This window comes from Artemia sp. Qi Xiang Cuo, chromosome 5, assembly GCF_049724085.1.
Source record: "Artemia sp. Qi Xiang Cuo chromosome 5, ASM4972408v1, whole genome shotgun sequence".
Taxonomy (NCBI): domain Eukaryota; kingdom Metazoa; phylum Arthropoda; class Branchiopoda; order Anostraca; family Artemiidae; genus Artemia; species Artemia sp. Qi Xiang Cuo.
The window spans coordinates 61,707,239-61,728,571 of NC_142798.1; the positions used below are offsets into that span (position 1 = coordinate 61,707,239).

At 37.9% G+C, this 21,333-nt stretch overlaps 1 protein-coding gene across 1 annotated transcript in view; it reads left to right on the top strand.

The window, feature by feature from the left end:
- The first annotated feature begins 296 nt into the window (after positions 1-296).
- Rassf (Ras association family member) overlaps positions 297-21,333 on the top strand; it is a 41,639-nt gene continuing 20,602 nt past the window's right edge. Inside the window, exons 1-3 of the mRNA XM_089088940.1 lie at positions 297-419; positions 5,664-5,825; positions 16,720-16,814. Coding sequence (XP_088945066.1) covers positions 5,786-5,825; positions 16,720-16,814 — 135 coding nt within the window. The 5' untranslated portion in view covers positions 297-419; positions 5,664-5,785. The remainder of the gene's footprint in view (positions 420-5,663; positions 5,826-16,719; positions 16,815-21,333) is intronic.

Consider the following 21,333-nt stretch of genomic DNA (forward strand, 5'->3'; position numbering starts at 1 on the left):
AAATCGCAAATGTGTAGACGTGGGGTAGGCTGCAAAGGGTCGAAAGCGCACTTTCAAAGTGTATCGTGCTTTCCACCAACAGAAGAAATTCTGACTGAATTCATTTACAGCTAGGATCATTTTATATCAATAATATTTTGCGAGTATTTTGAGAAATTTGCTTCAACACGTAAGGGGCTTCAGACTTTTCGTTTTTATGCTAACGCTTCTTAATGTGTCTCAGATCTTGTATAATGGAGACGTAGGTTTACATAACTGACATTTCATTAAGAAGAACATGATGTAAATGCCATAAAGTTTAAAATGAAGAGAAGTTTGAAGAGAGTTTTAAATCAGAAAAGAAGAAGAAGAAAAGAGGAAAAATATTAAAAATAATTGTGTTAGAGAATTTGAAAATTTTGTGAAAACAGGACTATCAAGTGAAGTTTTCTTGATTATTTTTATTTATATAAAGTGGGGATTTTATCTCAACCATGATCCCAATGAAATTACCACCTGAGAAGGGAGATATTAATTACCAAATGCTAGACACCATCTCCCCATTACCAAGTGACCTTTCTGAGGACTCAGACTCCAATGAAACCATGGTCACTGTCCACTCTGAGGACTCAATTCTCCATTATGATGGCTTCAAAACAGTCACTCCTAAAAGATCCAAGAGAAAACGGTACACCAGTTTCTCCCCATTAAAGACAGTTTCTACTACACCCCCACCTTTTTTGGAAGAAAAGCACTTCATCTACATTCTTCCTACCTCTCCTGAAACCATGTTCCAAATAAAAAACATCCAAACAATTAGACTTGAGCTCTTCAAAATCCTGAAAATTAATTTCAACCTCAATATCAACAGAGATGGTTCAATCTTAATATCTATTCAAGCAGGCTTTGAAAATTCAAAAATAACTTTTTTGTCACTTAACTCCCTTGGAGGCATTAAAGTCCATTCAAAGCAATGGATATGCCCTCCCCCTGCCCAAACAAAAATTGTCATTTACAATATACCTAATGGTATTTCTGAAACTGACTTAAAGGACGGCCTTATGAACTGCAAAGGCCAAAAAATATCAGTATCAAAAGTCACCAGACTTGGAAAACCCAACAATGATGGCATATACACATCTAAATCCTAACTTTTCACCCTGGACTCCACCCTAGAGAACTTCAGTGAACCTATATCCATATTTGGCCAGATAAAGCCCTACAAAGAGTACAAGGCTAAGCCAATACAGTGTGAAATATTTCTGACAAAGGGTCACACAAAACAACACTGCAAAACAAACCTGAAGAGGTGCAACCTATGCCAAAACATCCATCCTCCAAACACAGCAAACTCTGCAAACAAGAAATTATCATGCATTAATTGCAAAGGTCCCCATTCTTCTGACAACAGATCTGTATGCCCAAAATACAAGGCAAGATCAATGGCTCTCAGGTTGTCTGAAAAAGAAAATATCCCATTTCAGTTTGCAAAAATGAAACTCATGGTGCACAATGCAGATACACCTGAATTCTCTGAACTAAACACACAATCTAATCAAAAAACTACAGCAAAAAGCTACAAGGACCCAACCACAAAAAACATTCCCTGGACTCAAGACCTTAGACTTTCCCCCTTCCAGCCAGAGACCAAGACCCTGAATCTTCTATAAGTAAACCTACAAAACCAACCTCATCAAAATTGCCAAAGGAAATATCAGAAGAAAATCCAAATCTACTTACAAACTTATGCCTTTACATATTCAACTACAACTCACTCTCCAGAACATCCCTCACAGAAGATCAAAAATCCTCAATTCTAGAAGAGATGGCTAATACCTACTTCCCAAAAAATCTTAAGGACGCAGCCAACACAAATTTCAGAACTATACTCAATAAACTAAATCTATTGGCTAACCCTCAGTTACCTCTATCCTCCTCAATTTTGCAATGGAATGTGAGATCATTAAATGACTATAAAATCACTGACCTGCTTAAGTATACTTCTTCACACAACATAGACATACTATGCCTCCAAGAAACCCATTTAAACTCATCAGTTAATCTCAAAATTCCTGGTTATGATATCCTAAGAAAAGACAGATGTTCCAATAGAATTGGTGGTGGATTTGCCATCCTTGTACAATCACACCTCAAATTCTGTGGTATAGGCCTCCCTAATTTCAGTCATGACATTGATGCAATTGGTGTAAAGTTGTGGCTGGCAAACATGGAGGTCACTGTTATTAATTTATATAATCCAAATGGCAATAACAGTGGACATGATTTTTTCAATTTTATTTCTAATAATTTCTCAAATTCAAATCTAGTGGTTGTTGGGGACTTCAATGCCCATAGTTCTATCTGGGGTTATTCACCTCAAAATAATGCTGTAAAATACATAGAGTAATTCCTCACCAATTTTACCAATATAGTGCTAGCGACTCCTAGACACCTAAATACCTACTTCAGCAAAAGAAGTGGGAGTTATTCAACTATTGATCTTCAATTAGTTTCATCAAGTTTAATAAATAAAACTACTGTCAACAGAATAGACAACCTCCTAAGTGACCATTTTTCCATATGCACAAAAATTGGTGACCCAGCCATCATTGACAATTTCATTTCCCACTATGTGTGGCAAAAAGCAGACTGGTCAAACTTCTCCCACATTCTCTCAAACCATGACTACTCTTCACTGTCCACTGACCCAAACCAACTCTCCGAAAATCTCACATCACTACTTCTTGATGCTGCAAAACTTACCATACCCCAGTCCCAATGCCCTAAAACACTGAAAAATAACAAACCCCCTAGGCCATGGTGGACATCCTCTTGCCAAGAGGCTTGGCACAATAAAAGGAATGCCATCAGATCCTTCAAGAGAAATCCATCCACTGGAAAATATATTGCAAAGCTACAAGCAGAGGCAAAACTTAAGAGAACAATTAAACTTGCAAAAGAAGAGGCTTGCAAAAACTTTCTCTTATCAGTGTCCCACAAAACGCAAGAGTCCAAGATTCATAAATTCCTAGACAAGATGTGTGGCAAATTCTCCACACAGAACCCCTTCCATTACCAGCTAACTCTAAATGGTCAGCAGCTGGAAACCAATGAAGAAAAGGCTAAATTTTTAGCAGATTTTAATGAGAAGAAATTCAAAAACACCTCTCATAATCCACCTCAGACCAGCCTAACACCCCATTTTGACTTGCCTGGGTCCCAGTATCTACTCCAAGATCTTACAATGATTGAGCTGAATAAAGCAATCAATTCAATCAAACCCAAAACAACTTGCAGCCACGACCAGATCCATCCATCTTTGCTCCAACACCTTCCAATAGAGTTTAAAAAAGTACTCTTATCTCTCTTCAACAATGCCTGGAGCAATTCCTCCTTCCCATCTGCTTGGAAAACATCACTCATCATCCCCATATTAAAACAAAATAAACCCAAAGAGGACCCCAACTCCTTCAGACCCATTATGATTACCCCAGCTCTGGGAAAATTATATGAGAAGATAATTCACTCCAGATTGTATTGGTCTGCTGAGTCTAACCACCTCATCCCACATACCCAAACAGCATTTAGGAAATATCATTCTTCCATTGATGCATTTGTTTGCCTAACCAATGCCATATCTGAGTGTCTGAAAGACAACCAAATCCTGGTTGCAGCCTTCTTGGACTTCCAAAACGCATATGATAATATCCAACATCCACTCCTACTGCAAAAATTATCAAAAATGGGTTTTCCAATACCTGTAGTGAATTTCTTTAAAAGTTACCTATCTGAACGTTCTTTTGTTCTCCGAGTAAATTCCTACATCACTTCTAAAAAGTCTGTCTCCAAAGGCCTTCCCCAAGGTGCTGTCCTCAGCTGTCTCCTGTTTTCACTATATTTATGGGATCTCAACCTACCCCAAACAAATATTCAGTTTGCAGATGATATAGTCCTATGGTCTACCTCAAATGATTTTGAACTAGCCCAATCCAAGTTACAAAAGTTGCTTTATGCCTTTGAATGTTTCTCCAACAATTCATGCCTACCCACCTCCCCATCAAAATCAGCTATAGTACAGTTTCATAACAGGAGAAATCCCCAATCTGCCCTACTAACCCTAAATGGTGTTGTCATCCAAAAGCAACAACACATCAAATATCTTGGCCTCACTCTAGATCAAAAACTAACCTTCAGGCTCCACATTGAAAATGTGAGAATAAAATGCCTCAGAAAAATGCGTATCTTACAAAGGCTACTCAATACGCCTTGGGGTTGCCATGAAAAAACTCTAACAAATTTCTATAAGACTTATATTAGATCTCAGATTGATTATGGACTAATTGTCTATGGCTCATGCTCAAAAACTCTACTTTGCAGTCTGGAGACTGTCCAGAATACTATGATTCGTGCTATACTCGGCCTCAGGAATCACACCAAAACCAACTTCCTCCTCAGCGAAAGTGGTCTCATCTCTATTGCCATGCGTAGAAACACTCTACTTGCCCGCTACTTTACAAAAATTGAAGGTAACAGTTCCCATAGATTACATGACTGGCTAAGACACCCTGGAGCTTTTAGGGGCCTTGCACGGGAATTTGCAACCACCCAAATGACCTACCCCATTCCTTCATCTTCTTTATTTCAAATTTACCCCCGGATACCTTCCTGGGCTAACCTCTACCCAGAAGTGAACCTTTTGTTTGCGCCAGCTATTAAAACAGACCTTTCCCTTGCCTATGTAAAATCATTATTTCATGAGTTAGAGTCTCAGAGATATATCCACCACCTCCCAATTTTTGTGGATGGCTCAAGAACAGATTCCAGGACTGCTTGTGGAGTCCACTTCCCATCTTTAGGTATAGCAGCTGCTGAAAGGCTCCAAAATGATGTGAGTATCATGACAGCTGAAATAGCTGCCATCAACATTGCATTGGAAACCATTATAAAGATGCCACACCCCCCAAGAAACACCCCGCTTATAATTTATTCAGACTCAAAATCAGCCCTTGCCTCAATATCACCAGAACATTCAGATTACCCAGACAATGATACCTCCACCACTCTTGTACTATTGAACCAACTACTTAAACAAGGTATATCCACAAAATTCCAGTACATCCCAAGTCACATGGGTATAGAAGGGAACCACAAGGCAGATGAAATAGCTAAATCTGCCCTTCAGCATGAAATAATTTCTGGAAGACCTATCCCAGTAAGAGATGTAAACCATTGGCGCCTAAAAATTTATCTAACAAACCAATGTCCACCAAACCTTTCTCCATTTACATCCCGGAAAGACTCAAAGATGTACCACAGAATACGATCAAATGCTACTGGCCTTAACAGCCAAACGTATCTCTATCAAAACACAACCATTCCAACAGTAATCAGCCCTCTTTGCCGCCTATGTCAAACCTATGATGAGACCATCAACCATGTTCTTTTTGGTTGCCCTGTGGCAAATCTCAACCATAACAAAGAATGGCTAACTTTATCTGCTATATTCAAGCGCCTCAAGCTAACCCCTAATATTGACCAACTAACACAAAGGAGACACTCTTCAACTGATGATACTGAATTGTTCAAAGCTGTCTTTAACTGCCTAAATATAGGTGGTTTCATCAATGATGTATAAAGCCTATTATTGAATAATAATAGTCTAATCTCTATATTTGATTTCCCAGGACACCCCTGACATAATCATACAATACGAAAAAGGTTAAATGGATTCATCCGAAGCCTATAATTGAAGAAGAAGAAGAAGAAAATGGAATTAGCATTAATCTACATTAGTTGAATTATTGAGATGTGGACTTGTCAAGCATGTGGTAAAGCAGTTTACTTTGGTATGAATTTAAAATTTTAAGGTGAAGTTGTATATTAAGGGCTTTTGTTGGTCTTGGAAAGTAGACTAGGCCTAGTTGAGTTAGGTGAATGGATCCAGAGCCTTTAGGTAAAATTCTACTTTAGCTACTTTTGGCTATCTTGGAAAGGAATTAGGTTAAGAAAATGAAACTTTCAGGGATGGGTCAACAGGCTAAAGCATGTCCCAGGAAAGTAATTTGAAGTACCTACCTCCAATCCCTCTCACTCTAGGGGATCCTGAAATTTGCCTACATGACAGGTATATACCTATTGAAATTTTGACAAAACAAAATTTTACCTTAATTTTAAGTTATCAGTTTCTTTTTCTCTGGTTTTAGTTCTGAAAATGCAATTTCAAATATTTGATCAGAATTTTAAGAGATATAAATAGTTTATTTCCAAAATTTAGGAAATTTATTTGCATATCTTTAAAGCCTTATAAATTGGGATTGAGCAAAGTTGTGAAGCTGAAAACAATTTTGTTGTACTTCATTTAAGCAGAAGATCTATTTTGCTAGGTTTCACTTCTATAACTCACATATTTTTAAAGGTCATCAAAGGTCAGGACCGTCTAGAGGGAGAAGGAGTGGAGGTGGGTACTTCAAAATATCTTCCCAGGACATACTTTAGCCTGTAGACCTATCCCTGAAAGTTTCATTTTCTTAACCTAACCCCTTTCCAAGATAGTCAAAAGTAGCTAAAGTAGAATTTTACCGCTTTTTTTATGCTCTTTCCAAATATAATAATGATTTTGTTGGAATTTCATCCCCACTCCTATATAAACCAATTCAGGGTATGTATTTGCACATTAGGGGGGGGGGTATTTTATTTCTGATTTAAATGAGGGGCAAGTTTTAAATTTACCCCATCCCCCTAATGTGCAAATATATACCCTGAATTGGTATATATATATAGGCTAGGCTAGGGGTGGGGGTAAAATTAATTTCCAACAAAGAGCATAAAAAAGGCATCAAGCAGTATGTTTACTTTATTAATAAGTCAATAATATAAACTGCAAAAAATTTACAAGCTAATTTACCCCTTACCTCCTTGGTATGCAACTATATACCCCAAATTTTATTTTTTCCAAATATTCTACCACCTCTCACTCTTGCTCTTCAGGTTCTTGTTTTGTCGCAGTTGATTCAATTTATGGGTAGGCTACATGGATTGAAACAAGAGAGACACATTGGCAGAATCCATAGAAATACATAATTTGGGCTATGTAGTTGCATGTTAGGGGGAAAGAAATGAAGTATAGTACAGCTACAATCTAAATTTATTAAGCATTTTATAGAGTAAAAATTATTCTCTTAACATTTTTCCTTCTTAATAGCCACTAATTCAGACCATTACTATTTTGAATTATGTATCTCCACTGCTTCTCTCTCCAGAAGGCACTGAATTTTTATGATCTTTGTGTTATAGAAGTGAAACCTTGAAAAACAGGTCTTCTGCTCAAACAAGGCACTAGAAAAGGGTTTTGAGCTTATACTTTTTTTTCAGTTTTGACTTATAAGGCTTTAAAGATCTCTAAAAAGAGAGGATAAATATATACACATTTATATAGCCTAACTTAGCTAGAAATATATTGAATACATCATTTTATGCCTTTTTGTACAGTCTTTCCAAATTCAATATTTGATTCTGGGGCAAATTCCTTTTTGATCCCTTGAAGGTGCTAAAAAAGCTCAGTACAGTCCATTGTAACCAAAAGTTTAAAATTATGTTTTGAAAAAAGTGGTCTAGTAAAAAAAAAATTGTTATTTCTATTTGATTTGGGAATTGTAATTACTATTTTCATTAATCTTAATAGTAAAATGTTATTTTTAAAACAAATTTGCAAGATTTTTTTAAAAGAACCAGAATCCCCTTGCAAATGACACCACAGCAAAACCAGTGTCATTTTCAAGGAATTTCAGACTATTACAAATTTGCTCATAAAGGTCCAGGATAGGGCCTCTTCAGAAGGAGACATGCTAGAACAAAAGAGACACTTTTTTAGATTGCTAATATTATAACTATTTTTGTGCTTTAGTTTGCATTTTTGACAATTTATCCTGATTCCAGTGGTGTAATTTCATCAAATTCCTAGGGAGGGGAGAGGACAAAGTCAGGGCCAATTTTCCCAAATCAATTGAAAATGACAGTGAAAAATGAACCATATAGTAACATAAAGTTAAAGATATAGCCTACTAAAGAAAACTTATGCATTTTTGTGGATGCTTGAATTATGCAGGCTTATCTCAGTTTTGACAAGATTCCTGAAGAAGCTAAATTTGGGCTGGGGGGGGGGCCAGTTGCCCCCTACCCCAACCCCCTCTAATTGTCTCATATAGCCTTAGGCTATATATTAAAAAATTTGCATAATAATTGATGATAACTGATTCAAAACATATAAAATTTGAAGAAAAAAAAAGAAATATGGTCATTGATACTTGCTCTATATTGTAAAGTGAGAGTTCCTTAAATTTGTTTGGCTAGTCTCTTTTTTTTGGGATATACGAGGCCTTTCGAGCGGGGGGGGAGGGTGGCAGGGATAAAATGTCAAAAGCACAAATCAAACCATGGAAATAAACATGAGATGAGCAATCTAAAAAAGTGTCTGTTTTTGTTCTAGCATTTCTTCTTCTGAAGAGATCCAATTCTAGATCTTTACCAATTTGTTTTCAAAATAACTCTTCACTATTAAGACTAATGAAAATAATAATTAACATTCTTGAATCAGCTACAGATGGTAATTTTTTCTCACTAGACAGTTTTTTAGAAACACATTTTAAACTTTTAGTTACCATGGGCTATTTTGAGCCCTTAAAGGGCTCAAGATGGAATTTGCCCTAAAAGTGATTATTGAATTTGGAAAGAGCATGAAAAAGGCATCAATTGATGTCTTCACTTTCTTCCTATCTAAATCATATGAATATGTATATCATGGTTGCAGCAGTACCTGTAATATTGTGAAGGATAAACCTCAGCCCATAGGAATCCAAAATTAATTATTTGGATTTACTTATCTCTTATAGTCACCACATCCAACAAGTGAAGTTAGGTTAATTTTAATGAAACAATTCTTATTTTATAATATGCAGAATAATTGAAGCTAACACATATTGCATTCAGACCCACTATACTCTACACCCCACCTCTAATGTGCAAATATATAGCCCAAATTATGCATTTTCAAAATATTTTCCACCTGCAGTTTGTCTTTCCAGTTTTTGTTTTGTCACAGTTGATTTAATTTACAGGTACACAAGTTGAAACACATTGCAAGAATAGCTGGAAAATTTATAATTTGGGTTGTATATTTGCAAATTAGGGTTTGGGGTTAAGTGTAGCAGGTCTGTATGCAAAATGTGTTAGCAAAAATTATTGTGCATATTATGAAGTAAGAATTGTTTTATTAGGATTAACCTAACTTCACTTCTTGGGTGTTGTGGCAATAAAAGAGAAGTACCATTTTGAAAACAGAGTACACAATTGGAATCATAATTCCAAAAACTATATACATTGACCTTAAAGTCTCCTGGCTTGAACAACATTGAAAATCACTTTTTTATTTGCATGGGTAACACTGTTGTGTCTGCTTTTTTTTCTGTTGCTAGCAGGGCAATAGAACATCACAGAGAGCTGTTTAAGGGTTCATTTTGAAGGAAATTGCTCATCTAATTGCTTTTGTAATTAACAAAACACAATATTTAAAATAAAATTTTTTTTTCACAAAATACACACCAAACCAGCCACTCTAATCTAGTGGCTTGTCCCTGCAGAAGAAGATAAGATTTAGTATCAGCAGACAGTTGGGGCAGTTAAGAAGGAAACACTGTGAAATTCTGAAAACAACTTCAAGAAATCCTAAAATACTTACTAATATTATTCCTAAAAGCACATTGTTTTATTTTGTTCCAATTCTCTTCCCCCTAATATTCAAATATACAGCCCAAATGATATATACTCTATGCACTTTCCTGCTGCCTATTACCATTGATGTTGCTTGTTTGCTGTTAAATTGATTTGAAAGAAAAAGTCAGCCTATGAAAATTCATAGAGTAGGCTATATATTTGCACTTTAGGGGTGTGGCAATAATGTAAAGTGATATGCTTTTAGGAGGTATCTAGAATTTTTTTAAGTATTTTTCAAAGATTTACATTGTTTTGATCTAAGGGGGCTAAATACTAAACTAGTACCAAAAAGAGATTAAAATCTCCAAATTAAAATGAAATGTTTTTGTCAGGATTTAGGTAGGTATAGACTATAATAGTACTGTCAGCACTGTAATAGTGCTGTCATATATACAGTCTTGTCAGCTTTGGAAATAAGAAAAGGGTAAAGATTTGCTTGCCAGTTTCCAGGGTATATTTTAGGCCTTGGATTCATTCCAAGACTTAAAATATAGTTCAACTATTTTCCAAGATAGCAGGAAGCCCTTCAACCAGAATTTTTTCAGGTTTATGCAACACTAGGTTTTTGGGAAGCAGAAAAGGGGGCTGATGTATTTTATGTGGGAACTACAAAAGTGGTAAAATTCTGGATTAGAGGTTTTTTCAAAAAAGATCTTTGATTATAGTTGAGATAGGAGAACAAAACATTGAACAATGAATTTAGATCCTTGATTATGAGTAATAATGCTTGTAAGATTCTCCCTATAGCCTAAAGGAACACTAATAGCCTAGGCTAACAAAAGAATAGCCTAGTTGGGCTAACAAGTTCAATTCCCCATCTCAACACTCTTTCTGGTAACATTGCAGAGTTCCAGCTTTTGTCAAGGAAAGATAGAACAAAAAGAGTTGAAGGGTAAAATACCCACTGCTTTTTGGTTCTTGATTCTGGTCTGATTCCTGCTGCTATTTTTTTGGGTATCTATTTAGCCTACAGTATAAGAGAGAATGTTAGTGTTTTGTTTGATTCTGATATTTCCATGGACTCTCTTTTGTGCTCACCATGTCAGGTTGAGTTTGGGGTCCCACAAAGCTTAACATATTTGGTTTTCAGTAAAGTGCAAATTCTGTTCTGGTCTTGAGAAGGCTTGAGGGTTATCAACCCTACTAATGTTAGTTTTTGCTTGTTTCGAGTTTGACTTAGCTATTTATTCTAATTTCTGTTGATTTCAGTTTCAATTATTTAATGGTAATGATTTGTAGTAGTTTTACACATAGATAATTACTTGACTTCATTTCTGCCCATTGTTTGCTTAATAGAGCTCTTTAATTTTCTTTGAAAAATCTGTTTTGAGGAAAAAGTTTTTTTTAGATGAATTTCTGTTCGTTTTTATTGACAAGGTCATAAAGTCATTTTCATGAAAAATTTTGTTTTATATCTTTTTGTTTTTTTCTATAAGAATCTATAGTTTGGCATAATTGTGAGGGTTTGACATGCCCAATATCCCTAAAGAAATAATTGCTCAACCGTTCTACTATGCTGAACAAAATAGTTGTCTCAAAATTTTGACTAGATGTGTTGGGGACATAAATCGGCTTGAGAGACGGGCTGATTACCCTCCAATCTGTTTTTACTCTTAAAAATGACATTAGAAGTTCTGATATTGGATTAAAAGAGCTTTTCTTGATATTTAAATGACGTTTCTAGCTTCTATAGAACGATATTACCTGTCTTTCTGCTTACATGCTTTTTTAAAACCTGTATGTTTATAGTTTTTTCGTCTAATTAGAACGCCCCTTAAACACTTCCTAGAAGTTTCACTTTAATGCTCTTGGTGTCATTAGTTACAGTAACTGTAGTTGTATTACTAAAAGTATACGCATAGTGCCTTCTGGCTAGTTCAAAATCTCCCACAACCAACTCTTAAAACCTAACTTAAAAACGCAAGTTGTTCTTGAGATATTGCTTTGTCACCTTTTTGAAAGTCCACATGTTCATAGTTTGTTTTGATTTAGTTCAACATCTGCCTAAATATTTCTTATATTTGTTTACTCAAGACGTTGTTATGTTCTCTTTGGACTATTGGCTACAAAATGGCTGTCTCACAATTTTGATCGAATTTGTTTGGGTAAAATAGTATATCAGGGGGGGGGGAGCTATTTTCTCTCCATCAAGCTTGACTCTTAAAATGGAACTAGAACTATGCATTTCAAATCAAATGAGCCTCCTCTAAAGTTCACAAGACCACCTCTTCCTAAAAACCTTATTCCCCCCCAAGGCACAACTTAAAACCCTTACCCCCATACTCTAGGGGGTTTTGTCATCCCCAAAGACATGTTATGAGGTCTTTGGACCTTTTTTTTAACAGATCTCTATCTTAAAATTTCTATCAGATGCATTTGGGGAAAATATGACGTGGGGTTGGGGTATAGCTGCCCTCCAATAAATTTGACTCTTAAAAATGGCTCTTCAACATCCAATTTCCAATTCAATGAGCCCCCTCTGAAGTTTATACGACCACCCTTTCCATAAAAACCTTAAATGGCCTTGAGGCATACCTTACAGCCTTTGCCCTGAGGACTGTGAGGGGGCTCTCATCCTCAAAGACATAATTTCTGGACTTTTAAACTACGTCAAATTAAACATCTATCTCGAAATTTTGACTGGAAGTGTTTGGGGAAATGATGGGCGTGGGAGGGGGAGGGTTGGTTGCCCTCTAATCCCTTTTGACTATTAAAGCCCTCTCAATTACCAACCGACTGAGCCCTTTTTGAAGTTTCTACGACAACAAATGGCCATCTTAAAATTTCTATCAGATGCGTTTTGGGAAAATGCAATGTGTGTGTGGGGGGGGGGGGGGTATTTGACTTCTGATCACATTGACTCTTAAAAATGAACTATAACTAATTGCCCTCCATGAACTCTTTTTGAAGTTCCTATGACATTTCTTTCTATAAGAAGTGCCCTGGTCTAAAAAGCAAAACAATATATTGGGCCCACATCGCTCTTTACTTAGGCAGCGCTATTGCACTGCTTATGATATTTTGTCTTGAGATTTCAATTATGCAGTATTGGAAGTGCCGATTAGATCAGGTAAGCCCCCCTAAAATTCAGCCTATGGGCGCCCATGTAGCTATGAACCAAGAACAAACTGTATGTTGTTGTTTATGTCACCATGAACCTTTCTATGCCCACAAATGTAGATCTCCATCAACTGGTGATGACATTCTAGTTGACTTCACTGATGGCAGTGCCTTTGGTACTACTGTCAGAATAGAGCCTTAGATCCATAATAAGTTGACTGATTTTAGAGAATAATTCTGCAGTTTGATGCTAATTACATGGCATTAAATGTTGTTAAATCAAGCTTCCTGATTTTCTCACAAATTTCTTAGACTTGCCTCCAACTTTAGGAAATTTATCCTTCAAGGAGCTCTCTCTTTGTAGTCTTAGCAGTCTTTATATTTTGTTCCTAGGTATTCTTTTTTATAGGAATCTCTTCTTCAGGCATTATATTAGTGGATTTAAAATGAAGATATTGACTGATCTCAAAAATATCAGGAAACTCAAATGAATTTTTCTTGGGTTGATTGTAAAGATTTTGTCTCACAGTTTAATTCATTCTTGTGCCACTGGTTGCCCCACTATGGGCATCAATGTTTTCTTTCCTTCTGATACCACTCTTCAGGGTATATTACAAAGCTAGGAACATTATCCTTGAAACAAATAGTTCTATGAATATACCATTGTTTGATTTAGATTCACTTTAAATTGTTTCGTGTGTGTCTTTTGCTTTCCTTCAATCAAACAGTGATGTTCCTGCAGCTTTTAAAACTACACCATTTCTTGTCTCTGATTGTTTTCCTTCTTATCTTTGTAATTGTGATAATATTTGGATTCCATTCAGTCAAATTAGACTTCAACCCCCTAAACTGCTTTTTATTTTGCCTAAAAAACTTCTCCTGAGTTGGCTAGAAACTATTACTCATTTGGTGCCTTTAAAAGAAATGTAAAAACATTTTTGTGCTGTTTTTTTTTTTTTTTTTTTTTTTAACGCCTACATGTGTCTGGTACAATTTGGATTTGCTTGTTGTTTTGTTTACTGGGCAAGGCACTTTGCTGCAGCTTGGTTTTCAGTGAGTAGTCAATTAGTGGCCGATTTGTATTTTCCTTTTCAGTGTGTGTGTGTTTTTTATTTTTATCTTTTTTTGGCTTATGCTTCTATTTTTATGCCTGAATTCCTTGCTATAGAGCCTTCTCTGTCATAGAGCCTTTGTACTTGATGTTTTGCTTTTTGTGAGATTAATAAATCTTATTGAATTTCTCTATATTTTCTTAATGAAAATATGATTTGCTTGAACAATTTTTCTGTAAATAAAACTGACTATTTGATAGTCAGTATTATCACTGAAATGATAGAAAATCCACAAAATTAGCAATTTTATATATGGTCTAGGGCTATTTCTGGTCCCATTAGTGGGGGGGGGGGTGTAATTGTGGTGTAAGAATTGTTGTATTTGGAAATGACATCATGGGGAAAATTTAGTGGTACATTTCTTATTTTTCTTCCTAATTTCAATTCAATGACAGTCCTTAACCCAAAACTTTGCCCTGGAAAGTTGTTTTCATGGTGTTTTCTTTATACTTTTTATTTGTCTTGGGCAAACAAGATTGCATAGAAGAGCTATTTTTAGGAGTAATAAGATTGCATAAAAGATATGTCTACAGTATCTGTCTGTGCTTTGGTAAAAAAAAAACGGGGTGTTCCCATTTGAGCGCTTTCCCATTTGAGCGCCACGGAATTTTGTTCCATTTGAGCGCCACGGAATTTTGTTCCCATTTGAGCGCCACGGAGTACCATTTGAGCGCCAAACCCAAAATTGTGATTTTGCGGTGGATGAAGCGTGGTTTGCTGCCACATTGACCTGTACAAATATTTATTGCCACGAAGACAACGAACAAAACTGAGGATTTTATTGGGTCAATGGTTGTGAAATAACTCTGTACTGAGAGTTAAGAAGCTAAACGTTTGTTAAGCTTGTGAAGAATATAAGTGAAGATTTTACGCACGTTCATAGGGTAAGAACTGATTGCCGCTGAAGAAGGCTTGCTCGTCAAGTCGAAATATTCGGCTCTTTTTTTAGAGTTATTTCACAACGATCGTTTAGAAATGGAACGAAATCACCCAAAAATGGTGCCAAAAACGGATAATTCAAATTAATATATTGGTAAAAATACAAACAAAAACTGCTAATATCACACATCCGGCGAAATGTTATGTGCGACACCCAAGAGAAGCTCGTCTGCTGTTCGAGTTCCAGCCCTGTACTCCGTCGACAGCTTTTCGAGTCGTTCGTTCAGCCTTGCATACTTCTTGTTCGTCCGATGGATGACATGACCCTGGAGTAGCTGTGTCCTTGCAGAATCGACGACTGCTTGTTCTTCCTTCAGGAAAGAGATAAACTGCCACAAGTTCGGGTGGTAGCGACCGACTCTTCGGTTAAACCGCATGTGCCATGATTCGAGGTCGTTGTTTGTCCTTCGCTGGATGCCGTAGACTGACCAGAAATGAGGAGGACATTGGTCGAACCACTGACGGCTGAAGTAAGTGACAAACGGACGAGCCGAAGGCCAGGTACGAACGATGTGAGAAATGATTGGACCAGAATTGATTCTGACGATCGCTGGAGGTAGGAACGCCAGAGCCAGAAGCTTTCGAACGTAGAGGTTGAAGTCTGCATCGGTCATGTACAGCTCACGGACTGAGTGACGCCCCAAGTTTCTGATTACTGCTTGGCAAAAGTGGAAGTAACACCCACGGTGCTTGGCGGCCGGAAAAACTTGCTTCACGGATGTCAGCAGACCGGTCTCAAAATCAGAGACGACGGTCGTCGGGCGAAGTGTCACTCCTTTCATCGCAGCCTGTAGGATCAGCTCGCTGAAGACGTCGTTGTAAAGCTGCGCAGACTTGCTCTCCATGAGCACGAAGACAGCGGGAAGTTGCTTGTCGCCGAAGAAAACGTGAACGGTGAACAACTGGCCGAATGGGGAAGGAGCTGAGTCGAAGGTGCCGTCCATATACCATTCCGGGCTTCGTTCAAGCAGACTTAACGACTCGTCGGTTGCAAAGCAAATCGCAGCGTTATTTTGAAGCTGAAAGAGGAGGAATCTCTGGTTTGCAGACGTCTCACTGAAAGCCTGGGGCAAGGGCGTCGGTACGGATATAGTATCAGCGGGCAGTGGTGGTATCAGCTTGTTTCGTGATCTGTACATGGACGACTTCACGTGCTTATAGGGTAACTGAGGCAAAGCACTCAGCCCACTGGCAGCAGCACTTGCGACCTGGCCGTCGTAGATAGCGGGAATCGGACGAGTAGTACGGGCTGACTCGCTTCGAAGGTCTGACCGGAATTTGTACTGCTGGGTCTGCAGAGGATCAGCGCTGTGGTCGTGCGTACCAACTGAAACTGGTGAGCCGTCGCTGGAATCAGTGTGTAACCGCCCGAGACATCCCTTCTTCATGCATCTCCAGCTCTTCTTTCTTCCTCCAGAAATCGGCTTATCGAATCTGTAGACGAAACCGTCGTGTTCTAGCAGTTGTTTATTCTTGGAGCTCTTCATTGTCAAACTGACTTATTAATACTAACCAGAAATATTGTTCCTGGCATCATTAAATACTTGTTATAAGAGGGTAAAAAAATATGCTCCCACACTAAATCCTATTGCATTTTGTGGGTAAACGGTTGTGCAATCGCTTACGCAATTAGGTCACCTGACCTAATTATCTGGCGCTCAAATGGGACACAACTGAACTAATTAAAATACGGCGCGCAAAGAGGAAAGGCCCCTTTGCGCGCCATGGCGCTCAAATGGGAAAGCGCTCAAATGGGATACACCCAAAAAAACTTCTTAGTTTGGTGTTTTATTTCCGCGTAAACTTGGAATGTTATAAGTCATATTTGTAGCTTTGATTGTTATTGAGTATGTAATTTCAGCTGAAAGAAAGCAGTCCATTGGGTTTGATTGGCATCCAAAATGTCTGCAGTGTGCAGAATGCAGAAAGATTTTGACTCCTGGACAGCATGCAGAGGTGAAACAACTTTTCTCATTATTTTTTTTTTTTTTTGCACTATGTTTATCAATACTTCTAACACATCAATTATCTCCAAACTGAAGGGTGAATATTTCATTTTCACAATGTTGCAGCAAAATAAAAGAATACTTTGAGTGTTTTAGTGGGATGTAAAATTACCTTGTCTGACAAATCTTTCCATACAAACCTGGTCTAGGGGAAAAAAGTAACTTAGCCTAAATAATACATGAATGCCTTATTGCTGTTTACTTAGACAATTCTATTGTGCTCTGTATAATAGGTGTTAAGAACTCAAATCCAAAAATAAATAGAGCCAGTTAGATGTTTTTTTCTCATATTATTATTATTGTGGGTAAACTCATAAAATTGAGTTGAGACTCAGGCCTTAAGGACCAATGATCTCAAGACCATAATAGCTACTTGGCCATTGCCCCATTGGAGTGGTATTTTGAGACAGGGCTTGCCTGTTGTAAAAGAAATTTCCTTAGTAGTGTCAAAGTATCCAGTATTGTTTTCTTTGATCCTAAGAATACAATCTAAGAGAGTTACCCACCAATCACTAATAAACAGTACCAAGCAATACTCACAGGGCTGCCACAAAGTCCCTAAAATCGAGTGAAGGTCCCTATAGGTCTCTTAAATTGATAAAGTACCGCTCTTCAGGGCTATAATGAAAGAAAGGTTGAGGTGGCTAGGGCACATTGTGCAGATGAAGGATGACAGATTGCCAAAGATTGTTCTTTTTGGCCAACCGTCTAGGGCTAAACGGAAAGCAGGTCGTCCTCGTCTGGGATGGGAGGACGTCATAAAGAAAGATTTGCAGGAAATGGGAATTCATGGGCGGGTGTAAAAAGGGAGGCTTTGAATAGATTGAGATGGAGAAGGAGCGTGGGTAGTTGTGTTGGCCTCAGGCGACTTGGTGCTGCGGTGAGTTGTTAGTAGTAGCAGTAGTCCCTAAAGTCCCTTTTCTTGCTTTGTTTTAAAGCTAGGTATCCTGAAGGCTAGCAATATCTGTGAGTATATGGTTTTTAGTATTTTTGTTGCAATTTAGATTCTTGGAACCTGTTTTTGCTTGTCTAAGAAAGACAAAACTTGTTGTTATATAGGCTACAGTGTTACTGTCTTGACAGAGTAGAGGGACTAGTAACGAAAAGGGGTGACCCCCTTTGCCTGTGGAGTCAATAGGCTAGGAGGCAGTAGGGTTCAATTGGTTTTGTTAATTATTTAGAAAACTTTTCTGTGTCACTTTGTTAGACACAGAGGGGAAAAAATAATAAGAGAATGGCTCCAAGTACAAAATATAAAGGAGGTGGTGTTAAAACCAGGTTTCTTGCACGATTTTGAGCTTACATGTATCTCTCTAACTATTAGACTACTTCCTAGCGCCCTTTTTTTATTTGAATGCATTTTTGGTAATAGCCCATATATTTTTCTACTAACTTCTTTTCTTTTTTTAAAGTTTAGGGTTTGAAGTTTCAGTTTGAATAAGAATGGGAAAGTGCAAATTCAAGGAGACTTGGTTGGATCAGTAAGATGCAACAGGACACCAAAGGAAACAGTGGTGTAGAGCCGTTCTGGCAGATATGTTCTCTTTCTACTGTTCTATCTGCAATACATCGCTTTTCAGCCATAAGGGCTCCTACGCTTTAGTGCAGCACGCCAGAACTGCTGAACATAAGAAGAGTGTTACCATAAAGCTAACACCAAATCAGCTTCGTTTCTCGGCAGTATCTTCCATGGAGAGTGGCATACCGGCAAAACTGCACATGCACGTAGGTGCTTACGAAGTGTGGGATGAAACAGCAGTTGCAGAACTTACATGGTCTCTGGAGATGATTGAATCTGACTATTCTGGGAAATCTGCAGACAGAATAGTAGATATATTTGGAAAAATGTTCAAAGATACAGTGGTCAAAATTTCTCCTTTGGGCAAACTAAGTTTGCTTATTTTTTAACCAAAGCTCCTGGGCCTCATTTTGGGAACATGACCCTAGGTGAAGCCGGCATCAGTTAGTATGTTGTCAAGTTCAACAAAACTACAAACTCTGAAAGTCAGAATGAGCATCAAATGAGGATCCGATTCTGGTCCGAAAAGATGAAACAAGCTGTAGAAAGACATCTGAAAACTGTGTTTATTGGACATGCCAACGCTGAAGACCTGAAGTCAGAAATAGTCAGAACAATCAATGACAGTGCTTTATCTATATCTAACTACTAGCTTTAAGTTGTGACGGTTCGAACGTGAACAAAAAAACTTCCGGCGGATTGACAGTGAAAAACGTGAATTGACAAGTAGCAAAGGTCTCCTTGATATTGGTACCTGCAAGATTCATTTGGCACACAACACTTTTCGGAAGGAGTTGCAGGAAAAATTGTTCCGACCTGATGATCAATGTCTACTACTTTTTAAATGGCTGGCCGGCTAGACAAGAAGACTACGGGAAGATTCAACAGAAAACTGGTGTTCCTAAGTCTCGCTTTTTGAAACACATACCCACCAGATGCTTAATAATAGGACCTGCTGCTTCGAGGCTAAGGAAACAGATGCTAGCTCTGTTTGAGTACTTCATTGTCTATATTTTAAAGAGAAGCCCTAGTCTTATGAAATCAAATGCATACAAAGAGATCATCCGGCTGATCAAAAAACTGATCATGAAAGCAGAGTGTCAGTTTGTTGTGGATAGTTCGAGCCTCTTCACACGTTTCACCGACAAATTTCAACGGGAAGAACCCCTAGTGCATGAGTTTTATACGGAGCTGAACCTCCTGGTTCGTTGAATCATTGGCTAGACGAGTTTTAAAATTCGAAGCCACCAAAGAACTTAGGGATGAACTAACACTTCAGCCATTCGAAGATGAAAAGAACTTTGTGCCACTGCTACAGACAGTTGTGGGTGACGAGATTGTCGACTGTCTTGAGTGAGTAGGCGAGCTTCCAAAACGCTGGTTCATCCAGCGTGTTCGGAAGCATTATTCTGCGGCCGCAAGATGTGTCCTTAAGCAAATACTCGGTGGAAAGTTTTTTGCAGTTGTTGAAAGCATTAACTTTTCTGCACTCCAATGAAGTTTCAAAACCAGTTTCTGCTCAGAGTCTATGATATGTTGCCAGCAGGTTACCTATCGTGACTAAAAAGGACATGCTAGTTGATAAGTTTAAGCTAGTCCAGTTATCCGGACTTCCACTAGAGCCAGAAAGGATCGACGACAAGTGGAACAACGTGATCCAGGAAGGAGAATATTAAAACTTGTCTGAAGTCGTAAAAAATGCTTTGACCATTTCACACGGGTCTGCTAGCATTAAGCGGGGTTTCTCCCTTTCTGGGGGAGGGGGGTTGTCAGCGAAGAAAGAGCTTCGATGAATGAGCGAACTTGAAAAGTCCGATCATTCAGGCATTGAAAAGAAGGACATGGTCGAGATACAGCTAGCGCAGGCCACGGTAGATGGGACTCTGTCGATGCGTACTGAACAAAAAAAAGGTAACTGCTACTCTTATTATCACTTGTCCTCTGGCCATGGAGAGATGTCTTAGTCATTTTTTTTTCTTAGTCAAGTGTCATTTGCTGTTTTGTCACTGCTTTTCTTTCAAAAGCTTACTAAAAACTGAGTTTTGTGGTCCATTTTGCTTCCAGAATGGTCCCTACAGAGGTCCCTTTTTCGGCTAAAAAGAGGTCCCTAAGTCCCTATTTTTACCCACTTGAACCTGTGGCAGCCCTGTACTCAACTCCTCAGAACCTTCTTTCTACCTCCTTGGATTGTTTCTTAAGGGATTATTTTCGGCATGAAGGTCAACACTTCAGGCGTTCAGCATGATTTACCACCAACGCATATTTTTGGATGCCATTAATTGCTTCAATCCATCTAACCTTGTTAGTCTTTTCCACAAAATACCCTGCCTAGTGGTCAGACGCTGACCAGGATGGTCAGTGGCTGGCAGTGACTGGAATTAGAAGCAGCAGGTCTCTATCTGTGCTTACTAGTGTCGAGGGCACTGCATATAGATTGATACTGCAAACCCCCCGTTTTTCTCTTGGCAAATCACCTTTGGGATTTCTCCTTTTGTTCTTCTTTGAAACAATACTACATGAAGCAATAATTTTCTGAAAAACTTACCAGACCAACAAAATGATGTTCACCCTTTTCAGAACAAGTCTGGGTGTCTCTGATGACGACATTACAGTTCTTAATATTCAGTTGAAATCCTTGATTCATTTTTTTTATTTTCGCATTACAGGTTGCAGCAGGCCAGTGCCCAAGTATTCCATGGTGCCTTACTGACCCTTCATCTCCATCATTACATAATTGCAATTGATAGCATTAACTTTTTCAAAAAAAATAAACTACATAAGTAATTAGTACCTTTTTATTATTTTCTTAATTTTGAAGACTGGTATGATCATTGCTAGAGACAGAGAGAAAGGATCCTTGTTTTTAATTACAGTTTCATAATCGTTTTAAACGGAATACTATTTAGTAAGCACTATCTATAATTTTTTTTATAAGGAGGGGTGAATAGAA